Genomic DNA, 19898 nt, shown 5'->3' on the forward strand with positions numbered 1-19898 from the left:
CGTAACGGTCCATATCGGTTTATAACCTGATATAGCTCCCATATAAACCTATCTCCCCATTTGACTTCTTGAGCCCTTACAAGCCGCAATTTTTGTCAAATTTGGCTGAAATTGAGCATGTATTTTTTTATGACTTCCAACAGCTGTGTCAGGTACGGTCCAATCGGTCTGTAACCTGATATAGCTCCCATATAAACCGATCTCCCAATTTGACTTCTAAGGTTCTTGCAAGCCGCAATATTTGTCCAATTTGGCTGAAATTTTCATATTTAAAATAAAATTTAAATAAATTTAAAATTTTCATAAATTTTCATAAAATTTAAAATTTTCATATTTAAAACAAAATTTAAATACTTATTTCGTCATTCTATTTGTAACTCCTGGAAATATTCGTCTAAGACCCCATAAAGTATATATATTCTTGAACGTTATGACATTTTAAGTTCAACTACCCATGACCGTCCGTCCGTCCGTCTGTCGACGAAGTAAAGCTAGCCGCTTGAAATTTCGCAAAAATACTTCTTATTAGTGTAGGTCGGTTTTGATATAGCTGCCATATAAACCGATCTGGGCTCTTGACTTCTTGAGCCACTTGAGCCACAACAATTGTGCTGAATATGGGTCAAATTGATCCATAATCTAATATAGCTTCCATATAAACCGATGCTCAAGAAGTTAAGACCCCAGATCGGGTATTGACTTCTTGAGCGTCTAGAGTGCGCAATTCCTATCCGATTTGGCTAAAATATTGCATCACGTGCCTTGTAATGACTTCCAACAACTGTATTAAGAATGGATCAAATCGGTCCATAACCTGATATAGCTGCCATATAAACCGAACTGGGGTCTTGACTTCTTGAGCCTCTAGAGGACGCAATTAATATCCGATTTGGCTGAAAATTTGCATGAGATGTTCTGTTATGACTTTCAACAACTGTGCTAAGAATAGTTCAAATCGGACCATAACCTGATATAGCTGCCATATTAACCGATCTGGGGTTTTGACTTCTTGAGCCAAAGAGAAAATTTTGTACAACGGCTTCTCCCAAGACCTTTAACATACGTGTCGAAAATGGCATGAATCGGTTCATAGCCTAATGCAGCTCCCCTATAAACCAATTTCCCTATTTTACTTCTTCAGCTCCTAAAGTGCGCAATTTTTACTAGATTTGGCTGAAATTTTACACAGTGACTTCTACTATAGTCTCCAATATTCAGTTCAAATATGATCCGAAATTAACATAACTTGATATTGTTCCAATAACATAGCAATTACTTTCTTTTATCCTTTGTTTGCCTAAAAAGAGATACCGTGGCAAGAGCTCGACAAACGCGATCCATGGTGGAGGGTATAAGATTCGGCCCGGTCGAACTTAGCACGCTTTTACTTGTTTACTTAAATATAGGAATACTTACAAAAATATATATTTTGAAATAAATATTATTGGACCTAAGGTAGGATAGAATTGGGACATGATTTCTATATTAAATATCATCGAAGTCCAATTTTTTATACCCTACACCACTACTACGGTACAGAGTACTATAACTTAATGCATTTGTTTGTAACAACCAGAAAGAAGAGAGCTTGACCCATTAATAAGTATCGACTCAGAATCACTTTCTGATTCTATGTCCGTCTCTCCATGTTAATTTGTGAACAAAGTATAGATCGCAATTTTCATCCAATCATCTTCAAATTTGGCACGGCATGTTTTTCTAGCCAAGAAACGAAACTGGAAAAAATGGGTTCAGATTTGGATGTAGCTCCCATATATATGTTTGTCCGATTTCGAGCAATATTGCAATAACGTTGCCATTTATCAACCGATTGTCACCAAAATTGGCATATACACTCGTAGTAACTGTAGGCGTTTTTGCTAAATTTAAAAAAAATCGGATCAGATTGATTTTAATTTGTCATATATATATATATATATGCACATCGCCTTATTTGCACTTATAGAGCTGTAGTTATTACAATTTAAACATATTTACTCGAAATTTGGTACGGATTGGAGATCAAAAACCTTCACAGAGATCCATCAAAATTGGTTCAGAATTTGATATAGCTCCCAATTGGCACTTAAAGCGTAGGTGTAGTGTATTACATAGTCGGCACCGCCCGACTTATGTCTTTACTTACTGGTTTTTTTATTGATTCATAATATTCAATATCTAATCTAACATTGCATTTACCAAAAAATGCAATTGGATTAATTTGAAAATTGTTTGGATGGTTAACTGATATGCCCGTATGCCATTTTAGTATGTTGCATCTCTGGCATTTTAACAAATGACCCTGACTTCTTACGTTTTCGGCTCAAAATGTCCATTGTCATAACGAACGAACATGTCTAGATCACCTCACAATTGTAGCTGATAGTTCGAAATGCGCCAAAAGGAATGGCGAAACAAATAAACTCCCCTCCTTTGGATTTAGAATCAGCCGTCATTTTTACCGATTTGCCTCACTCATCTTCTGCTTGACACAAAAAGCCCAAAAGCGCGAATTATAATATGCAAATCTTGCAGAAGCTTAAATCGGTCTTGTAGCTTAAAAATCCAAAGATTTTTTCTCAATACTTTTAATTTGTATTCTCTTATTCTGGACACTTTGCGTGTGGTTGCAAATACATTGCAAAAAATACCATCATCTGTGAGAGGGTTTTTGACAAGTGGCCGTTAGAATTCACCTAATTTTAGAGCAGCCAATTATTTCAACTGATTAATGATGGACTAGGGATAATGAAGCACATTGACCTGCTGCGGTACACATTGCGGGTATTAATTGCTGGAGAAAAGAGCAGAGTTTCCTACATGACTGGATGAGGCATGCACTTGTATATATAGTTTGGCAAAAGAAGATTTCTAGCATCAGTCGATGTTGGACTTAAAATTGTTTAGAAGGAATCGCAAAACTTGATATGAAAGGAAGACGGCTATTATGGATTTTAGTTTTTGCAATAGTTATGCTTCTGCATTGTGCAGGTGAGAACGAGTTGGGACTATCCATGTCTCAGCAAAGCAAGTTTTAATATTTGTTGTATTTTTTTGTCCCTTTTAAGCTGCAGATGGGCGCAATCGACTGCGACAGCAGTACAGACTCTATGGTAGACCGCAACGTTCGGCTGGACGAATGGGTTATGCTTTGGCCGAAGGACGTTTCAATCAGGATTTTTTCACTCAAATAGGTAAATCTACAACTACAACTACAACCACTGCCGCCCCAACAACTCCGCCATCTCCCACTGGTACAACGGCTACAACTGCCGCACAATTTTTACCACCCCTGCTATCACCGATATTCCCGCAAGCTTCGCGACGAGGACCCAGAAGGCAGCGACGACATCGCAGACGCCCTGGATTTAGCAATAGAAGATGCTCAAGGCGCTCTGGAAGAAATAGATATGGTTTCCTTTATTAGTCAATGTATATATCTTAGAATTAAATAAAAAAAAAATCATATATAACGACCGTTTTGGTAGCCTTCACCATGTTGAATAAGGCTTCAAACTTTTTTGTGGTTTTATAGCTGAAAATGGCTTTTTAACAGAAAATCGACCAATACACATATCTGGGTGGTATATGTTAGTCTGCACCGATTGCAAAAGTGTTTCGATAGCCGCAAGCGGTTTTTATTTTACTGGACCAGTAATTATTCTCTTGTGTCTTTCCTACTAGAGAAAGAGGGTGGGTATTTAAGCAATGGTCGGTTGGTAAACTTGGGAGTTGGCACTTTTTAAAGTTTCGACATAGGTACGTCCAATGACAAAATTTGTTAGAGAAACATGGAAGGTTAATATAATTGTGTATCATAACATCGAAATATATCCAAATATGTATATTCTGAAAGAGTTTGAATAACCAACTTAGATCAGCTTATATTTGGTAAAAATTTTAGTAAAAATTGTGTTACAACATTTAATTGCACTATCTATTTTAAAATTAACTATATCAGGTTGTAGACCAATTTGGACCGTACTTGGCTCCGATATTGGGAGTCAGAACAGAATACTATGTGCAAAATTTCAGCCAAATCGGATGAAAATTGAGGCTTTCAGGGGCTTAAGAAATCAAATCAGGAGATCGGTTTATATGGGACCTATATCCAAATCTGAACCGATATGATGCCCAAAAATTTCGAAGAGCCTCACTGTCCCAAATTTCGGCGAAATCGGACAAAAAGTGAGCCTTTTATGGGCTCAAAACCTTAAATCAAGAGATCGATCTATATGACAGCTATATCCAAATTTCGACCTATCTAAGCCAAATCGAAGAAAGATGTCAAAGGGCCTAATTTTCAGGAAAATCGGATAATAAATGTGGCTTTTATAGGCATAAGACCCTAAATCGGCGGATCGGTCTATATGACAGCTATATCCAAATCTGGACCGATCTGGGCCAAATTGAAGAAGGATGTCGAAGGGCCTAACACAACCCAATTTTCAGCAAAATCGGATAATAAATGTGGCTTTTATGGGCCTATGACCCTAAATCGGCGGATCGGTCTATATGGGGGCTATATCAAGATATAGTCCAATACAGCCCATCTTCGAACTTAGCCTGCTTATGGACAAAAGGAGAGCATAATAATTGAAAATTTTGAACATTCCATAAAAGAACAGGGCAAACTCCTAACATATCAATGAGTGCTGTCTGATTCAAGTTTGAGCTCAATGACAAGGGGCCTCCTTTTTATAGCCGAGACAGAACGGGTTGCCGCAATGCAACACCTCTTGGTGGAGAAGTTTATACATGGGTTCATTGGGTACACATGCAAAAAAATATCGATAGACTTAGGTAAACCCCTGCCCATTCATCTAGAGCTAGAGTTCTGAAATTTCTCATATTTTTGCATCTGGAGAATATATGTATGTTGGGTGAATAAATGATTTTTTTTCATTTTTTTTTCATAATTCCCACAACTTGGTACCAAAAAGTACTACAAAACATCTTCGACTACAACGAATGAAGAGAGCTCAATCGGGACAATATGTACTACATTGAATATCCTACATTTGGACAGAATTGAAATATATTCGACATAGTGGCAGATAATCAAATTAACACATTATTTATGAGATTATTGCACGATAGGTCACATGACGATCTTGCAATATCAGTTGGCGCTTAGCATCAATGGTTTTTGGAACAACAACTGATTTTGGACGACCTTCATGAAATTCAACTTGGAGTGAACTACGACCTCGATTGAATTTACCATACCATCGATAAACACTGGTCCTTGACGGAGCTTCATCGCCAAGAATTGAATTAAGTTCATCGATGCACTGTTGTTTAGTTAATTCACGTCAAAAGTTATAAAAAAATCGCACGAAAATGTTCCCGATTTAATGTCATTTTTTGGGCGAGATGAATGTTTTAAATTACTGTAAACAACACAAATAGCGCTCGAATGTCAAAACGTTCAAAGTACTTATAACCTCAAAAATGTCAAACTTTACGATAGAATTATTAGTTGGCAGATTACAACACAAGTGTTGTCCAATTGCGAAGTATAAAAGGCAACCCTCGTATATATGGAAGCTATATTTAATTTGAACCGATTTCATCCAAACTTCTTAGATATTATGTTAGTCGTCGAGGAAAGCGTTGTGCAAAATTTCAGCAAGATTTTTCACTAAATCCGCTCGCATTGGCTCTAAAAGTGAAAATAGGCGATATACATATATATAAGCTTTATTTAAATTCGAAGCGATTTCTATGAAATTCACCAGTAATATAAAGTGTCAGAGTAAAAAAATTCTTCCTGCCGAATTTCGTGAAAATCGGTTAAGAAATTAATATTTTTTTGCAATATTAGTCCAATCCAAAGCTATATCTAAATCTGAACCGATTTCGGACAAACTTCTCAGATTGGTCAATAAATGCGCTATATATGGCAGCTTCATCTAAATCTGAACCAATTTCTATTGTATGAAATTCACCTGTAATGTCGAGAATCAAATGAAAATCCTTACTGCCAAATTTCGGTACAATCGGTTATTTAATGACCACATTATTAGCTATATCCAAATCTGAACCGTTTTTTCCAAATTCAATAGGATTGTCTCTCGTCAATAAACAAGCCTGCACCAAATTTAAGGACGATCGGATGAAAATTATACTCAATGCGTCTACCACTCTTCCTTCTAGGTGTTACAAAGTCGTATTACCCTGTGCTACAGAAGTGATATCTTATATATAAAATTGAATTTGTGTTTGTTTGTTTGTGTGTCGGTTTGTTTGTCTGTTCCGTATAGACTCAAAAACGGCTGAACCGATTACCTTGAAATTTTCACAGATTGTGTAGGTTGGTCTGGAAAGAAACATAGGCTTTATCATTTTTAGATATCGGACGGGGGACGGGGGAGGGTCCCCCTTTACCCCAAAAATATTACCCAAAAATAAAAATGGACCGATCGCGACAATATGGGACTCAAATGATAGGTATTTAGGAGTAGACACGAATTTCATATTAAAAATTGGGTCCCATTAACTGGGGGGCCGCCCCAACCCCAAAACTCCATAAAATAGTTTTTTTGGACGATCATTACAATATGGGACTCAAATGAAAGGTATTCGCGAGTAGATTGCGTAGACGGTCAGGAACGAGAAATAGGCTTTATAGTTTCTTGATTTGGGAAGGGGCGGACCCTCCCCTTTACCCAAAATTAAAAGTGGACCGATCGGGACAATATGGGTATCAAATGAAAGGTATTGGAAAATATAATACGAATATGGTATTAAAATTTGGGTCTAAAATCGGGCCGCCCCAACCCTAAAATTCCCCCAAACAGACATATTGGGCGTTCATGTCAATATGGGTCTCAAATGAAAGGTATTCGGGAGTAGATTACGAATCTGGTATACAAAATCACATCGAAGTATAAGGGGTCCCCCTTCCCTCCAAAAACGCTTTAAATGGGCATATGACCCATCATGACTAAATGGCAATCGGTTTTTTTTGTTTGTTCCGTAGAATCAAAAATGGCTGAACCGATTTTCTTAAAATTTTCACAGATTGTGTAAGTTTGTGTGGAAGGAAACATAGGCTATATATTTTTTAGATATCGGATGGAAGCGGTCCCTCCCCCTTACCCCAACAACGCCGTCCAAACTAAAAGTGGACCGAAAGGCACAATATACGTTTTAAATGAAAGGTATTGGATCCAAGTACTCAGCGGGCCTCCCCAATCCAAAAACTCCTCCATTGGTACGAATTCGATATGCACATTCAGAGCGAAGTGTTCCAACCCTAAATGATATTAGAGAGTTTAAGAAGGCGCTGCGGAGCGGTCCCGGTTCGGCTAGTAGGGTATAAAATTTTACGTTTGGAAATTTCGTAAATACAAGATTGATAAGTCATTTGTATTGCGTAATTTTCTGTATATACTCTTATATCTTTGTCCCCATTTGAAAGAAATGGTCTTCTAGCCAATACAGAAGCTTAAAAAACACACTAACATTTTACCTTTTTGATGTCAATTGATTAATAAAATTTAAAATGTTAATTAAATGCCAAGCGATCTATGGGATTTCATTTTCGAATTGTCACGGCAGCCCCCATTTAAGTTATTTGTAAACAAAGTAGCTTCGATGCCAATGAATCGTTTACTATTTTTTGTGCTTTCGTGCTAATCACAAACAAATTTATAAATCATATAAAATATTGCAATGACTTTTAAGTTTGTGTTTGTCATTATGTCTCAAAATTAGCCACCATAGCTCTATACTGGCTGATTTCCCGGTTTTACTTTGCAAATACAAAGGAAAGCACAAACCAAATCCAATAGACCATATATTGGGGACCAACAGAAAATCACAATCTCTCCGACAGCCCACCTCTTACGTTAAAAGTTATGGGATGGTCATGCTATGCCATAACGGGCATAGTACTATTTTATTTTATTTTATTTTATTTTATTTTATTTTATTTTATTTTATTTTATTTTCTTTTATTTTATTTTATTTTTATTTTATTTTATTTTATTTTATTTTATTTTATTTTATTTTATTTTATTTTATTTTATTTTATTTTATTTTATTTTATTTTATTTTATTTTATTTTATTTTATTTTATTTTATTTTATTTTATTTTATTTTATTTTATTTTATTTTATTTTATTTTATTTTATTTTATTTTATTTTATTTTATTTTATTTTATTTTATTTTATTTTATTTTATTTTATTTTATTTTATTTTATTTTATTTTATTTAATTTAATTTAATTTTATTTTATATTATTTTATTTTATTTTTATTTTATTTTATTTTATTTTTTTTTATTTTATTTTATTTTATTTTATTTTATTTTATTTTATTTTATTTTATTTTATTTTATTTTATTTTATTTTATTTTATTTTATTTTATTTTATTTTATTTTATTTTATTTTATTTTATTTTATTTTATTTTATTTTATTTTATTTTATTTTATTTTATTTTATTTTATTTTATTTTATTTTATTTTATTTTATTTTATTTTATTTTATTTTATTTTATTTTATTTTATTTTATTTTATTTTATTTAATTTAATTTAATTTAATTTAATTTTATTTTATTTTTTTTTTATTTTATTTTATTTTATTTTATTTTATTTTATTTCATTTTATTTTATTTCATTTTATTTTATTTTATTTTATTTTATTTTATTTTATTTTATTTTATTTTATTTTATTTTATTTTATTTTATTTTATTTTATTTTATTTTATTTTATTTTATTTTATTTTATTTTATTTTATTTTATTTTATTTTATTTTATTTTATTTTATTTTATTTTATTTTATTTTATTTTATTTTATTTTATTTTATTTTATTTTATTTTATTTTATTTTATTTTATTTTATTTTATTTTATTTTATTTTATTTTATTTTATTTTATTTTATTTTATTTTATTTTATTTTATTTTATTTTATTTTATTTTATTTTATTTTATTTTATTTTATTTTATTTTATTTTATTTTATTTTATTTAATTTAATTTTATTTAATTTTTTTTTTTTTTTTTTTTTAATTTTTTATAGTTGATTGTATTTTATTGTATTTCCTTTTTAACATAACTTTTCGATATTTCTTTAATTAATTCAAAACCAACTTATTTATTTCGAGCTGGTATTTATGGCGACAAACTCCTCCACCATCCAAATTATTAAATTATTCTATAAACTGAAGCTGAAAATGGATACATTAGCATGGGTATGCAAATTTAGATGGTACGCACTCCAAAATTTGCAAATTGACTTCGAATTCTTACATAGAACTTTATGGGTCACCGATATAAAAGTTCAGGGACAGTGGTAAGTAACAATAGTTCGCAGAGGGGACAGATGAAATGTTGCAAAAATTTATGCGAATTTAAAATACTTAGCAATAAGCCATGGTGAAATGGTCATTTTCGTAGAAATTTTTTCAGAAGCATATATAACGTAAAAGCCATTCGCCAAATTAGTATCAGTTTCATTCTAACAAGGGCTGCGAAGAGAAGCAAATAAGTCCATTATTGGGCACACCATTTCAAAATGCGCACCAACCTCCTTTTGATGGTTCTGGCAGCGCTGATAATTCATTCAGCGAGTAAGTCTGACGATGGAATTTAAAAATAGTAGAGACTAACAGAACACTGCATCCTTTTCTGTCACGTTTAGCTGGTCGGGACTTGAAGCGAGGCACAATAAATCAATACAGGTTGCACAGAGAACAAGGTCGTACTGCAAATCAAGAGAGCAGTGAGCATCAAGCTAGTGAACACAGTAGTGAGGAACATGTTCAGCCAAGATTGGATCAAGCTTACTTGGAAAAAATTGGTAAGGCTACAACAACTACAACAACCCCATGTCCGGTGCCTCCACCACCACCGCCTCCTCCACCACCACCGCCTCCACCTCCACCACCGCCACCACCGCCGCCACCACCGCCTCCACCTCCACCGCCGCCACCACCTCCTCCGCCACCACCGCCTCCGCCACCTCCTCCACCACCTCCTCCACCACCACCGCCTCCGCCACCTCCTCCACCACCACCGCCACCAGCGTCACGATCTCTTCAGGAATATGTCGGTGAAGTCAGTAGAAAGCCAAATAATGAAATGGATTTACTTGGTCGGAAGAATAACCAAAACGACTTTGATGATGAAGTTGACCACGAAGAAGAAGATGACCTTGAAGACGAAGATGACCCCAAAGGCGATGATCACCGAAACAGAGATGACCACGATGAGGAAGATGACGAAGACGACGAAGATGACTTCGAAGATAAACTTGACCTCCTTAAGGATGATAAGGATGAAACGCAATTCGTTCATTTTGAAGATGAAGATAATGATTTTGAGGATGATGACGGTAGCGAGCCAGACGATGATGATGAGGAAGATGATGATGACGATGATGACTACCAAGATGACGAAGATGATAATGAGAACAAAGACAAATTTTCACTTGTTCAATATGATCGCAATAAAGCGAATAAAGACAAAGAAGAGCCTAAACCTAGTAAATCTCCCACAACGAAAAAACCAAAAAAGGTACGTCGTCCTTTGGAAGAAAAACGCCGCAAAGAAAAAGAACGTGAAGAACAAAAAAAAGATATCATAAAGAAAGCACGAAAAGCTCTAAGGCGTAGAAAACGACGTCGTATGCGAAAATTCCGACGTCGTTTGCGCTCTGGACGTCGCAGACGTTCGAAACGTAAACTCAAACGAAAATCCAGAAAAGGCAGAAAATCGCTGAAACGTCGCCGTCGCAAGGCTTCACGCCGTCGTCGTAATCATAAACGTCTACTAAGAAGGCGCCATCTTCGTAAGGGCAAAAAATCCAATCGCCGATTCAGACGCCGCAAAAAAACAAATCGTGGCTCTAAACGCCGTCGTAGACTTAATCACCGACGTCGTAACAGACGTAAACGGCGACGTCAACGGAGACGTAGGAGAAGATTCTTCGGCCTTTAAAAAGACACCCACCCATCTACTAATATTATGTTCAAATTAAAAGTTATTAATAAAAATATGTTTGAAAAAAATTAAAATTTTCATTTGGAAGGTTTTTAATCTGGGGTTTAGTGCCGAAAAGGTTGTTTGCACATAAAATTTGGGCCAAATCGGGCCGTCCGTCTGTTTTAATCACTCTACAGCCTTCAAAAATAGAGATATTGAGCTAAAATTTGATACAGATACGTCTTTTTGATGCACGATGGTTAAGTTCTTGAACGGGCCAAATCGGACCATATTTGGATATAGCTGCTATATAGACCGATTTGTCGATAAAGGGCCCATAAAAACTTTATTTATTAACCGCTGAAATTTGCAACAGTGAGTTATTATAAGCCTCCCGACATCTGACCCAAATATGGTTCAGATCGGACTATATTTATATATAGCTGCCATATATACCGATCTGCCGATAAAGGATATGAAGCCCATAAAAGCTTTATTTATTACTCGATTTAGCTACAATTTGAAACAGTGAGTTGTTTTGAGTCTCCCGATATCCGACCTTAATATGGTTCCGATCGGACTATATGAAGATATAGCTGTCATACATGCCGATCTGTTGATAAACGGTCTGAAGCCCATTAAAGCTTTATTTTTTATCCGATTTCGCTGAAATTTTAAACAGAGGGTTAAATTTGACGCAGTGAGTTATGTTATGCTTTTCGACATCCCTGCCTTTTATGGTTCAGATCGGTTTATATTTGGATATAGCTGTCAAAAAGACCAATATTTTGCTCTAAAAAATTTAACAGTGACTTATATTTATTAGACCATTCAATGTCCGTGCCGAATTTAGGTGCATAAGTTATCCAATATTCACCGGATTGTGAATCCAAAGTTCGGCCCGGTCGAACTTTATGCCTTTTTACTTGTTTTAATTGAATATACAAGCTTGGTAATTGCACATTTTGTAAATACCTTTTTTTAAAAAACGGTTACTCAGTCACATCACTCCATGCTGACAGAACCTCAGTCACTTTTGGCGACATTACTGTGACTGACACGAAGAAATGGGCTAGATGGTGATCAACCGTCAATTACGGTTTCGGTTTGACGGTTTCGCTGGGAAATTTCGAATCTCGTTGGACAATTTTCTTTCACCAAGCATTAGCATGGATTTCGAAGACTGCATAGCGCAATATTGGTTTGCATGCTTCAATCAGCCCAGGCCATATTACAGGATGGTCCTCGTGCCACTGGACCTAACGAAAGCATTTCAAACGGTCAGCCATACCAAACTACACGTTCCTCCAGGCAAGCCGGAAACGATGGGTCGTGAAATATATATGTTGTTGCCAGTTATTTGTATAATTAAGGAAATGAAGTCAAAACACCGTAGTGTGAAACAGGGAGTTCCCCAAGGCGGAGTGATATCTCACTGTTTAACATTTAGCTATCCTCTATTCCACGCCTCCAAACGCCCTAGAAATCATATCATATGCGGAAGACTGTACAGTCCTGACATCAATCGTCCAAGCCATTATTGAGATCTGCGATAGGTTTAACGTCTACCTCGACGAACTTGCCGCTTATTTCTTTGCAAGTGATCTGAAGATATCTGCCACAAAATCTTCAGCCACATTGTTCAATACATACACGCATGAGGTGAGTAATGAGATGAATGTGATAGTCGATGGGGTAACAATTCCGACCACCTATTGTTCGAAAATACTGGGTGTTACATTTGACAGCTCTCACGCTTTCTCCTCACATGCCACAGCAATTTGCGAAAAGGTCAAAAGTAGAAACAAGATCCTAAAGTCACTTGCCGACAGCACCCCAAGTGCAAAGAAACCTTGTTGACCACGTACAAAGCAATTGGCGGTTCAGTGATATGTTAAGCAGCGCCATTGTGGTCTCGTCAGATGTGTGACACGCAGTGGAATAACATTCAGATCTGTCATAATAACGCACTTCGAACTCCGTCGGACTATCTCCTCAATTCTCACGTGAATCTCTTCCATCAGCAGACAAATACACTAACCGTGCGAAGACATATCTAAATAATATCCAAGCAATACAATCTGAGCTGATATCGCAGAGACCATCTAAATCGCCATCTTGTGGACAAGTATCCACCGCCCAGAAGCCTCAAGGTGGATCTTCATGATCTTGAGCGGAAGGTTCAATGTTCAAGCGGGTCTGGGCAACACTCATGCAGACACGTGAATATACCTGCCACCAGGTGAATGTAGTGCTTGGAAAACGACCGCCACCCATTGCACCTGAAGAAAATTACTTCCCCCGGCAAATCAGAGTAGTTCTGGTTCAATTAAGATCTGATAGATATAGGCGCCTCAGCTCCTATAGAACAAGGATTGATGCCCTCTTGCAGGATGTGCGTTACGATTGTGACCTGGGCACATACGTCACCTGTTTAACTACCCAGCCAGACTCGTCTACTCAGACCCAGATCCAAAAACACACTGCAGCAGCAACAACAACAACCACTTCAAATTTGGGCATCAGATTCGATATCTACCAACAATGGCCTTTCAGTATACTCTCCGCATCAGTTATTCAGTTGGTGGTTGATTTTTATACCCACCCAGATAGGATGGAGGTGTACTAATCTGGTCATTCTGTTTGTAACACCTCGAAATATTGATCTAGAACCCCATAATGTATATATTGGGTTGCCCAAAAAGTAACTGCGGATTTTTTAAAAGAAAGTAAATTCATTTTTATTAAAACTTAGAATGAACTTTAATCAAATATACTTTCTTACACTTTTTTTCTAAAGCAAGCTAAAAGTAACAGCTGATAACCGACAGAAAAAAGAATGCAATTACAGAGTCACAAGCTGTGAAAAAATTTCTCAATGCCGACTATATGAAAAATCCGCAATTACTTTTTGGGCAACCCAATATATTCTTGTTCGTCATGTCATTATTTTAAGTCGATCTATCCATGTCCATTCGTCCGTCCGTCTGTCTGTCGAAAACACGCTAACTTTCGAAGCAGTAAAGCTTGAAAGTTTTCACAAATACTTTTTATTACTGTATTAGGTCGGTTGGGATTGTAAATGGGCGAACTCGGTCCATGTTTTGATATAGCTTCCATATAAACCGATCTTGTGTCTTGAGTTCTTAAGCTTCTAGAGGGCGCAATTCTTGTCCGATTTGACTGTATTTTTGCTCGTGGTATCACGACTCGTATTTGGTATCATTTTCAACAACTGCGCTAAGTATGGTTCAAATCGGTCCATGTTTTGATATAGCTGCCATATATACCAATCTTGGATTTTGACTTCTTGAGCCTCTAGAGTGCGCAATTCTTATCCGATTAGAATGAAAACCGATCTGGGATCTTGACTTCTTGAGCCTGTAGAGGTCGCAATTATTATCCGATTTGCCTGAAATTTTGTACGACGGATTTTCTCATGACCATCAACATACGTGTTTATTATGGTCTGAGTCGGTCTATAGCCCGATACAGCTCCCATAAAAATCGATCTCTCTATTTTACTTCTTGAGCCCCCAATGGGAGCAATTCTTATTCGAATTGGCTGACATTTTACACAGGTCTCCAACATATAATTTAATTGTGGTCCAAACCGGACCATATCTTGATATCACTCTAATAGCAGAGCAAATCTTTTCTTATATCCTATTTTGCCTAAGAAGAGATGGCGGGAAAAGAACTCGACAAATGCGATCCATGGTGGAGGATATATAAGATTCGGCCCGGCCGAACCTAGCACGCGTTTACTTGTTTTGCCCAAGAAGAGATGCCGGGAAAAGAACTCGACAAATGCAATCCATGGTGGAGGGTATATAAGATTCGACCCGGCCGAACTTGGCAAGCATTTACTTGTTAATTTTGCAGGGGCACCAAACTCAGGCATGGCTTGAAATACCTTTGAACGTGTAGGGCTATCGAAAGCGGCTTTGTAGTTAACACATAGTCAGCAAAATACAGAGAGCTTCTAAATTCTATTTTCCCCGAATATTCATTTTTGTGAGATTCTGGGGTGTGTACGACAGGTTCCGGCCACTACATAGAAAACGACCAAAGTTGTTTAGCCCATCTTTAATGAGTTAATTTCCACATTCTAAATTTATTAAATAACCCCCAAGTGATCTTACGAAGGCAATCCAACCACTTATCAGTTGATTTACTAGCCCACAAAATATAGGCCAAAAAAGGCCCATTGACATTTGCTGGGTATTTAGGCTCTTATCCACATTGTGGCTCTAACGAATCTATGAATGGTAGAATGTTGGCAAACCATTGAAGTGAAACAGCACGACATACAAACATACAGAAATTCGCGCATGCGTGTGCTGTACATAGATGCCGTAGTTCAATTTCATATTGAACTCGTATGTAAATGATATGCGATTATTGAATTGTTCATGGGGATGATGGACGAGCGCGACGGTCAATGGCTGTGGAGAAAAGTAAAGAATGCTGTGCTCCGATGACTTGGATTGACCACCATGACTAGGGTGAAATTTCTCGACGCCTTTGTGGAAATGGCTTAGAGCGTTTTTGTTTTCTTTCAAGTTCTTGTGGCCTATTACCAAGGTACTTGAGGTTTTTTGCTTCAGCGAAGCCAAATTTAAAAATGATATTTGCTTTGCTGTCTCATGCCTTTGGCCCATATGTAATTGTAGGAAACATATAAAAGGCCATGGACTGCCCATGGACCAGCATCAAAGATTGATTTGCAATCATAGCCATCGCTGGTTGTGGCACAGTTATTGGAAAGTTCTTTTTGACGTCGAAAAGTAGTTTCAATTATGAGGTCTCTCACCCTAATGCTGGTCCTTGTGACTGCCCTACTGGCCGTGGCCTTTGCCGCCCCCGAGCCCGAACCCGAACCTGCGCCAGCCAAAGGTAAGTTGTGGCTGACACTCGCCCAGGAAATGTACACCAATGATATTCACCCATTTCTTCTGCAGCTTCCAGATTCCGTGCAGCCCAGATAATCAACGATGACGCCACTGATGAGGATATTGGCGACAACGATGGCGTCGACGAGAAAGATGCCGATGTCAGCGACAAGAAGGGCGATGCTTCCAGTGGCCGTCTCTTCATGAAGAAGTTCCTCTTGTTCAGAAATATGTTTGGTAACACCCAACAACCCGTCATTCCCATCATCATAACGGGAGGTACTAACACTGGTACTGCCACTGTTACCAATCCAACCGCCAATACTCCCACTACCACGACTGTTACAACCACCGGTACGATACCCACGGCCACCGGTACCATCACCACAACGCCGCTTACAGCCGCTGCTCGAGTTGAAAAGAAGAAGCCAGCTCAACGCATTCAATTAGCCGCACGTGGTTCCTACGAAAATGATAATGAAGAAGAAGACGAACAAGAACAAGAAGAGATGGAAGAAGAAACTCCTGTGGTCGATAATGAGGCGTTGGCCGCTGCTTTAGCTGCTAATGCCGAGGAGTACGTGGTCACCGATCAAGAGATTGGTGGAACTTCCGATGGCACAGGCAATAACGCTGCTGCGAAAATCAATCTCAGACGTAATGGCTCACAGAGAGGCAAAGTTGTCAGCGTGCGTGTGCCAGCCAAATACCGTGGCTACTTTAAGAATGGCCAACGCGTCATGCTCAACAACAATGGCGGCGTCAAACGTGTCGGTGGCAAAAAACGCGTCATCAAGAAGCGCATTATCAAACGCGGCAAGAAGAACAAGAACAGGAACAAGCGTCGTCGCGTCAGGGGCAAGCACTAAACTATCGCAAACGTCGTGCTGATTGAAGGAATTTCTAGTGAAAAAAAAAAACAAAACAAAACTGAAAAAGATTTTTTGATTTTCTTTTATGGCAAACCAATAAACCGAACTTTAAGCTTTGTTGCATAGCAATCTTAAGTGAATTTGAGAAAAACGTAAATGATTTTGTTTTTATTTAATTATTCCATTTTGTAAGAGCAAAACCAAAACAAATCAAAATTTACTACGAAACTTTTCACAAAAATTTAAATTTGAAATGGAATTTTGTTCTTTGAAATTTTAACTGCATCGTACCTTCCCCTTAATCAAAATCGAATTAATTCAATTAGACTGAGTGTTTTTATGGCAATTCTTGGGCTTGGGATGTAGTAACTGGAAAATTGGGATGTAATAGCTCGGAGGTCTCCGTAGCGCAGACGTTAGCATGTCAGCCTATGACGCTGAACGCCTGGGTTCGAATCCTGGCAAGACCATCAGAAAATTTTTCAGCGATGGTTTTCCCCTCCTAGTGCTGGCAACATTTGTGAGGTAATTAGCCATGTAAAACTTCTGGCCAAAGAGGTGTGGCCATGCTGCACGCCGTTCGGACACGGCTATAAAAAGGAGGCCCCTTATCTTTGAGCTTAAACTTGAATCGGACTGCACTCATTGATATGTGAGAAGTTTGCCGCTGTTACTTAGTGGAATGTTCATGGGCAAAATTCGCAGTAGCTTGGAAAATAAATTTTCTTATATATAAAATTGAATTTGTGTTTCTTTGTCGGTTTGTTCCGAATAGACTCAAAAACGGCTGAACCGATTACCTTGAAATGTTCACAGATTGTGTAGGTTGGTCTGAAAGGAAACATAGGATATACATTTTTTTGATATCCCAAGGAGGGCGGACCCTCCCTCTTACTCTAAAAGTACTACCCAAAAATAAAAGTGGACCGATCGAGACAATATGGGACTCAAATGAAAAGTATTCAGGAGTAGAGTACAAATTTCATCCTACAAATTGGGTTCAAGTAACTGGGGGGCCGCCCCAACCCCAAAATCTCCTAAAATAGGTTTTTTGGACGATCATGACAATATCGGACTCAAATGAGAGGTATTCGGGAGTAGATTGCGAATATGATCAGGAAGGAGAAATAGGCTTTATAATTTGTTGATTCCGGAAGGGGGCGGATCTTCCCCCTTTACCCAAAAACACCATATTGTCCGATCGGAACAATATGGGTATCAAATGAAAGGTATTGGAAAATATAATACGAATATGGTATTAAAATTTTGGCCTAAGTACCCATTGGGCCGCCCATACTCTAAAATTTACCCAAACGGGCGTTCTCGTCAATATGGGCCTCAAATGAAATTTATTCGGGAGAAGATTACGAACCAGGCACACAAAATCAGATCGAAGTATGGGGGGTTACCCAAGCCCCCAAAATCGCCTTAAATGGCCCATCATGTCTACATGGGATTCGGTTTTTTTGTTTGTTCCGTAGAATCAAAAACGTCTGAACCGATTTTCTTACAGATTGTGTAAGTTTTCTTGGAAGGAAATATAGGCTATACGATTTTTAGATATCGAATGGAGGCAGTCCCTCCCCCCTTTCCCAACAACGCCATCCAACACCAAAAGTGGTCCGATAGGCACAATATGGGTATTAAATGAAAGGTATTGGAAACTAGAAAAAGAATATCGTATTAAAATTTAGGTTCAAATACCCAGCAGGCCTCCCTAACCTAAAAACTCCTCTAAACAGATATATTGGACGTTCATGTCAATATGGGCCTCAAATGAAAATATACGACAGTAGATTACAAATATGGCATAAAAAATTAGGTCCAGGTAATGGGAGGTCACCCCACCCAAAGAAAGAACCCCCAAATGGGCATATTAGCCGACCATGTCTATATGGGACTCAAATGAAGGGTATTTGGGAGTAGATAACGAATATAAGATTAAAATGTGTGTTCAAGTCTCTGTGGCCCTTTTCCTTCCAAAAATAAGTCAAAAAGGTTGATTGACTCATTATGACAATATGGGACTCAAATGAAAGGTATTTGAGAGTAGAAAACGAATTTGATATCCAATTTTGGAGCCCCTGAACTGAATTTCATTTCCGATTATGGCAATATGGATCTCAAATCAACGGTATTTGGGAGTAAAGAACGAATTTTATATCTATTTTCAGGGCAAAGTGCCGGTGGTCGCCCCAGCCCCAAAACACCCTCCAAACATTTTATATTTACTGACCATGGCAATATGGGGCTCACATTAAGTGGATTTGGGAGTGCAGCACGAATTAATCATTACCCTATTATCAAAACTCATTACCCTATTATCAAAACGACCAGATCTCGGAGATTGGTAATGCGATTCGTTCGAAATTTTTTTTCACGACAATATAGAACTCAAACGAAAGGTGCTTGAGAGAAAAAAAGAATTTGATATCCAAATTAAGATCCATGTGTTTGGGGAACTGCTCCACCCGAAAACACCTCGGGAAATTGATACTCATTTTCGGGACAAAGTCCCTGGGGTTCATCCCACCCTCAAATAGAATTTATTTACTGATCATGCCACTATGGGGCTCATATAAAATGTATTTGAAAATAGAGCACCAAGCGTATGTTTACATTAAGGACACCGGAAATATTTACCAATACGAAAATATAGGAATCAAAAGAAAGGTATTTGGGAGTGGTGTTAAAATTTACCCAGGAACCGAGAAGGGGCACACTTCTCACACTATTGACGTGTGAGAAAACTTTTCGATTCAAATTTAAACTCAATGATAACGGACTTTTTTAAAGACGAGCCCAAAAGGCGTGCCGCAGTGCGACATCTCTTTGGGGAGAATTTTTTACATGGCCATGCATTGCAATATTCGCTAGCATTAAGAGCATATCACCAGCGCTTTAAATTTTGTCTGATATTATTGCCAGGATTTGAACGCAGGCGTTCAGCGTTACAGACGGACATAGGCTACAGTACAGCACGAATTCGATATACACATTCAAGGCGAAGTATCCCAAATCTAAAAAGATATTAGAGAGTTAAAGAAGGCGCAGCGGAGCGGGCCTGGTTCGGCTAGTAAATTATATTTTTAGGTAGAGTACCACTCTTACTTCCAGTTCGGGACCAAATGTCTGGGGATAGCCATGGCTATGATCGTCCGGACATCAGTTTCAAAAAAGTCACTTTAAAGTGTGAC

The 19898-nt window shown here is 37.4% G+C and overlaps 2 protein-coding genes across 2 annotated transcripts; both read left to right on the top strand.

Annotated features, from left to right (window-relative positions):
• The first annotated feature begins 10091 nt into the window (after positions 1-10091).
• LOC106092902 (DNA ligase 1-like) lies at positions 10092-10949 on the top strand. Its single transcript, XM_013259853.2, has one exon. The coding sequence runs from the start codon at positions 10092-10094 to the stop codon at positions 10947-10949; it is 858 nt and encodes a 285-aa protein (XP_013115307.2).
• Positions 10950-15736: 4787 nt separating this feature from the next.
• LOC106092901 (protein CLEC16A homolog) lies at positions 15737-16698 on the top strand. The gene is made up of 2 exons (XM_059367391.1): positions 15737-15838; positions 15889-16698. Exons 1-2 carry the CDS (start codon positions 15737-15739, stop codon positions 16696-16698), a joined length of 912 nt encoding a protein of 303 aa, XP_059223374.1.
• Positions 16699-19898: the final 3200 nt, after the last annotated feature.

The sequence above is a fragment of the Stomoxys calcitrans genome, chromosome 4 (assembly GCF_963082655.1).
Source record: "Stomoxys calcitrans chromosome 4, idStoCalc2.1, whole genome shotgun sequence".
In the NCBI taxonomy this organism is placed as follows: Eukaryota; Metazoa; Arthropoda; class Insecta; order Diptera; family Muscidae; genus Stomoxys; species Stomoxys calcitrans.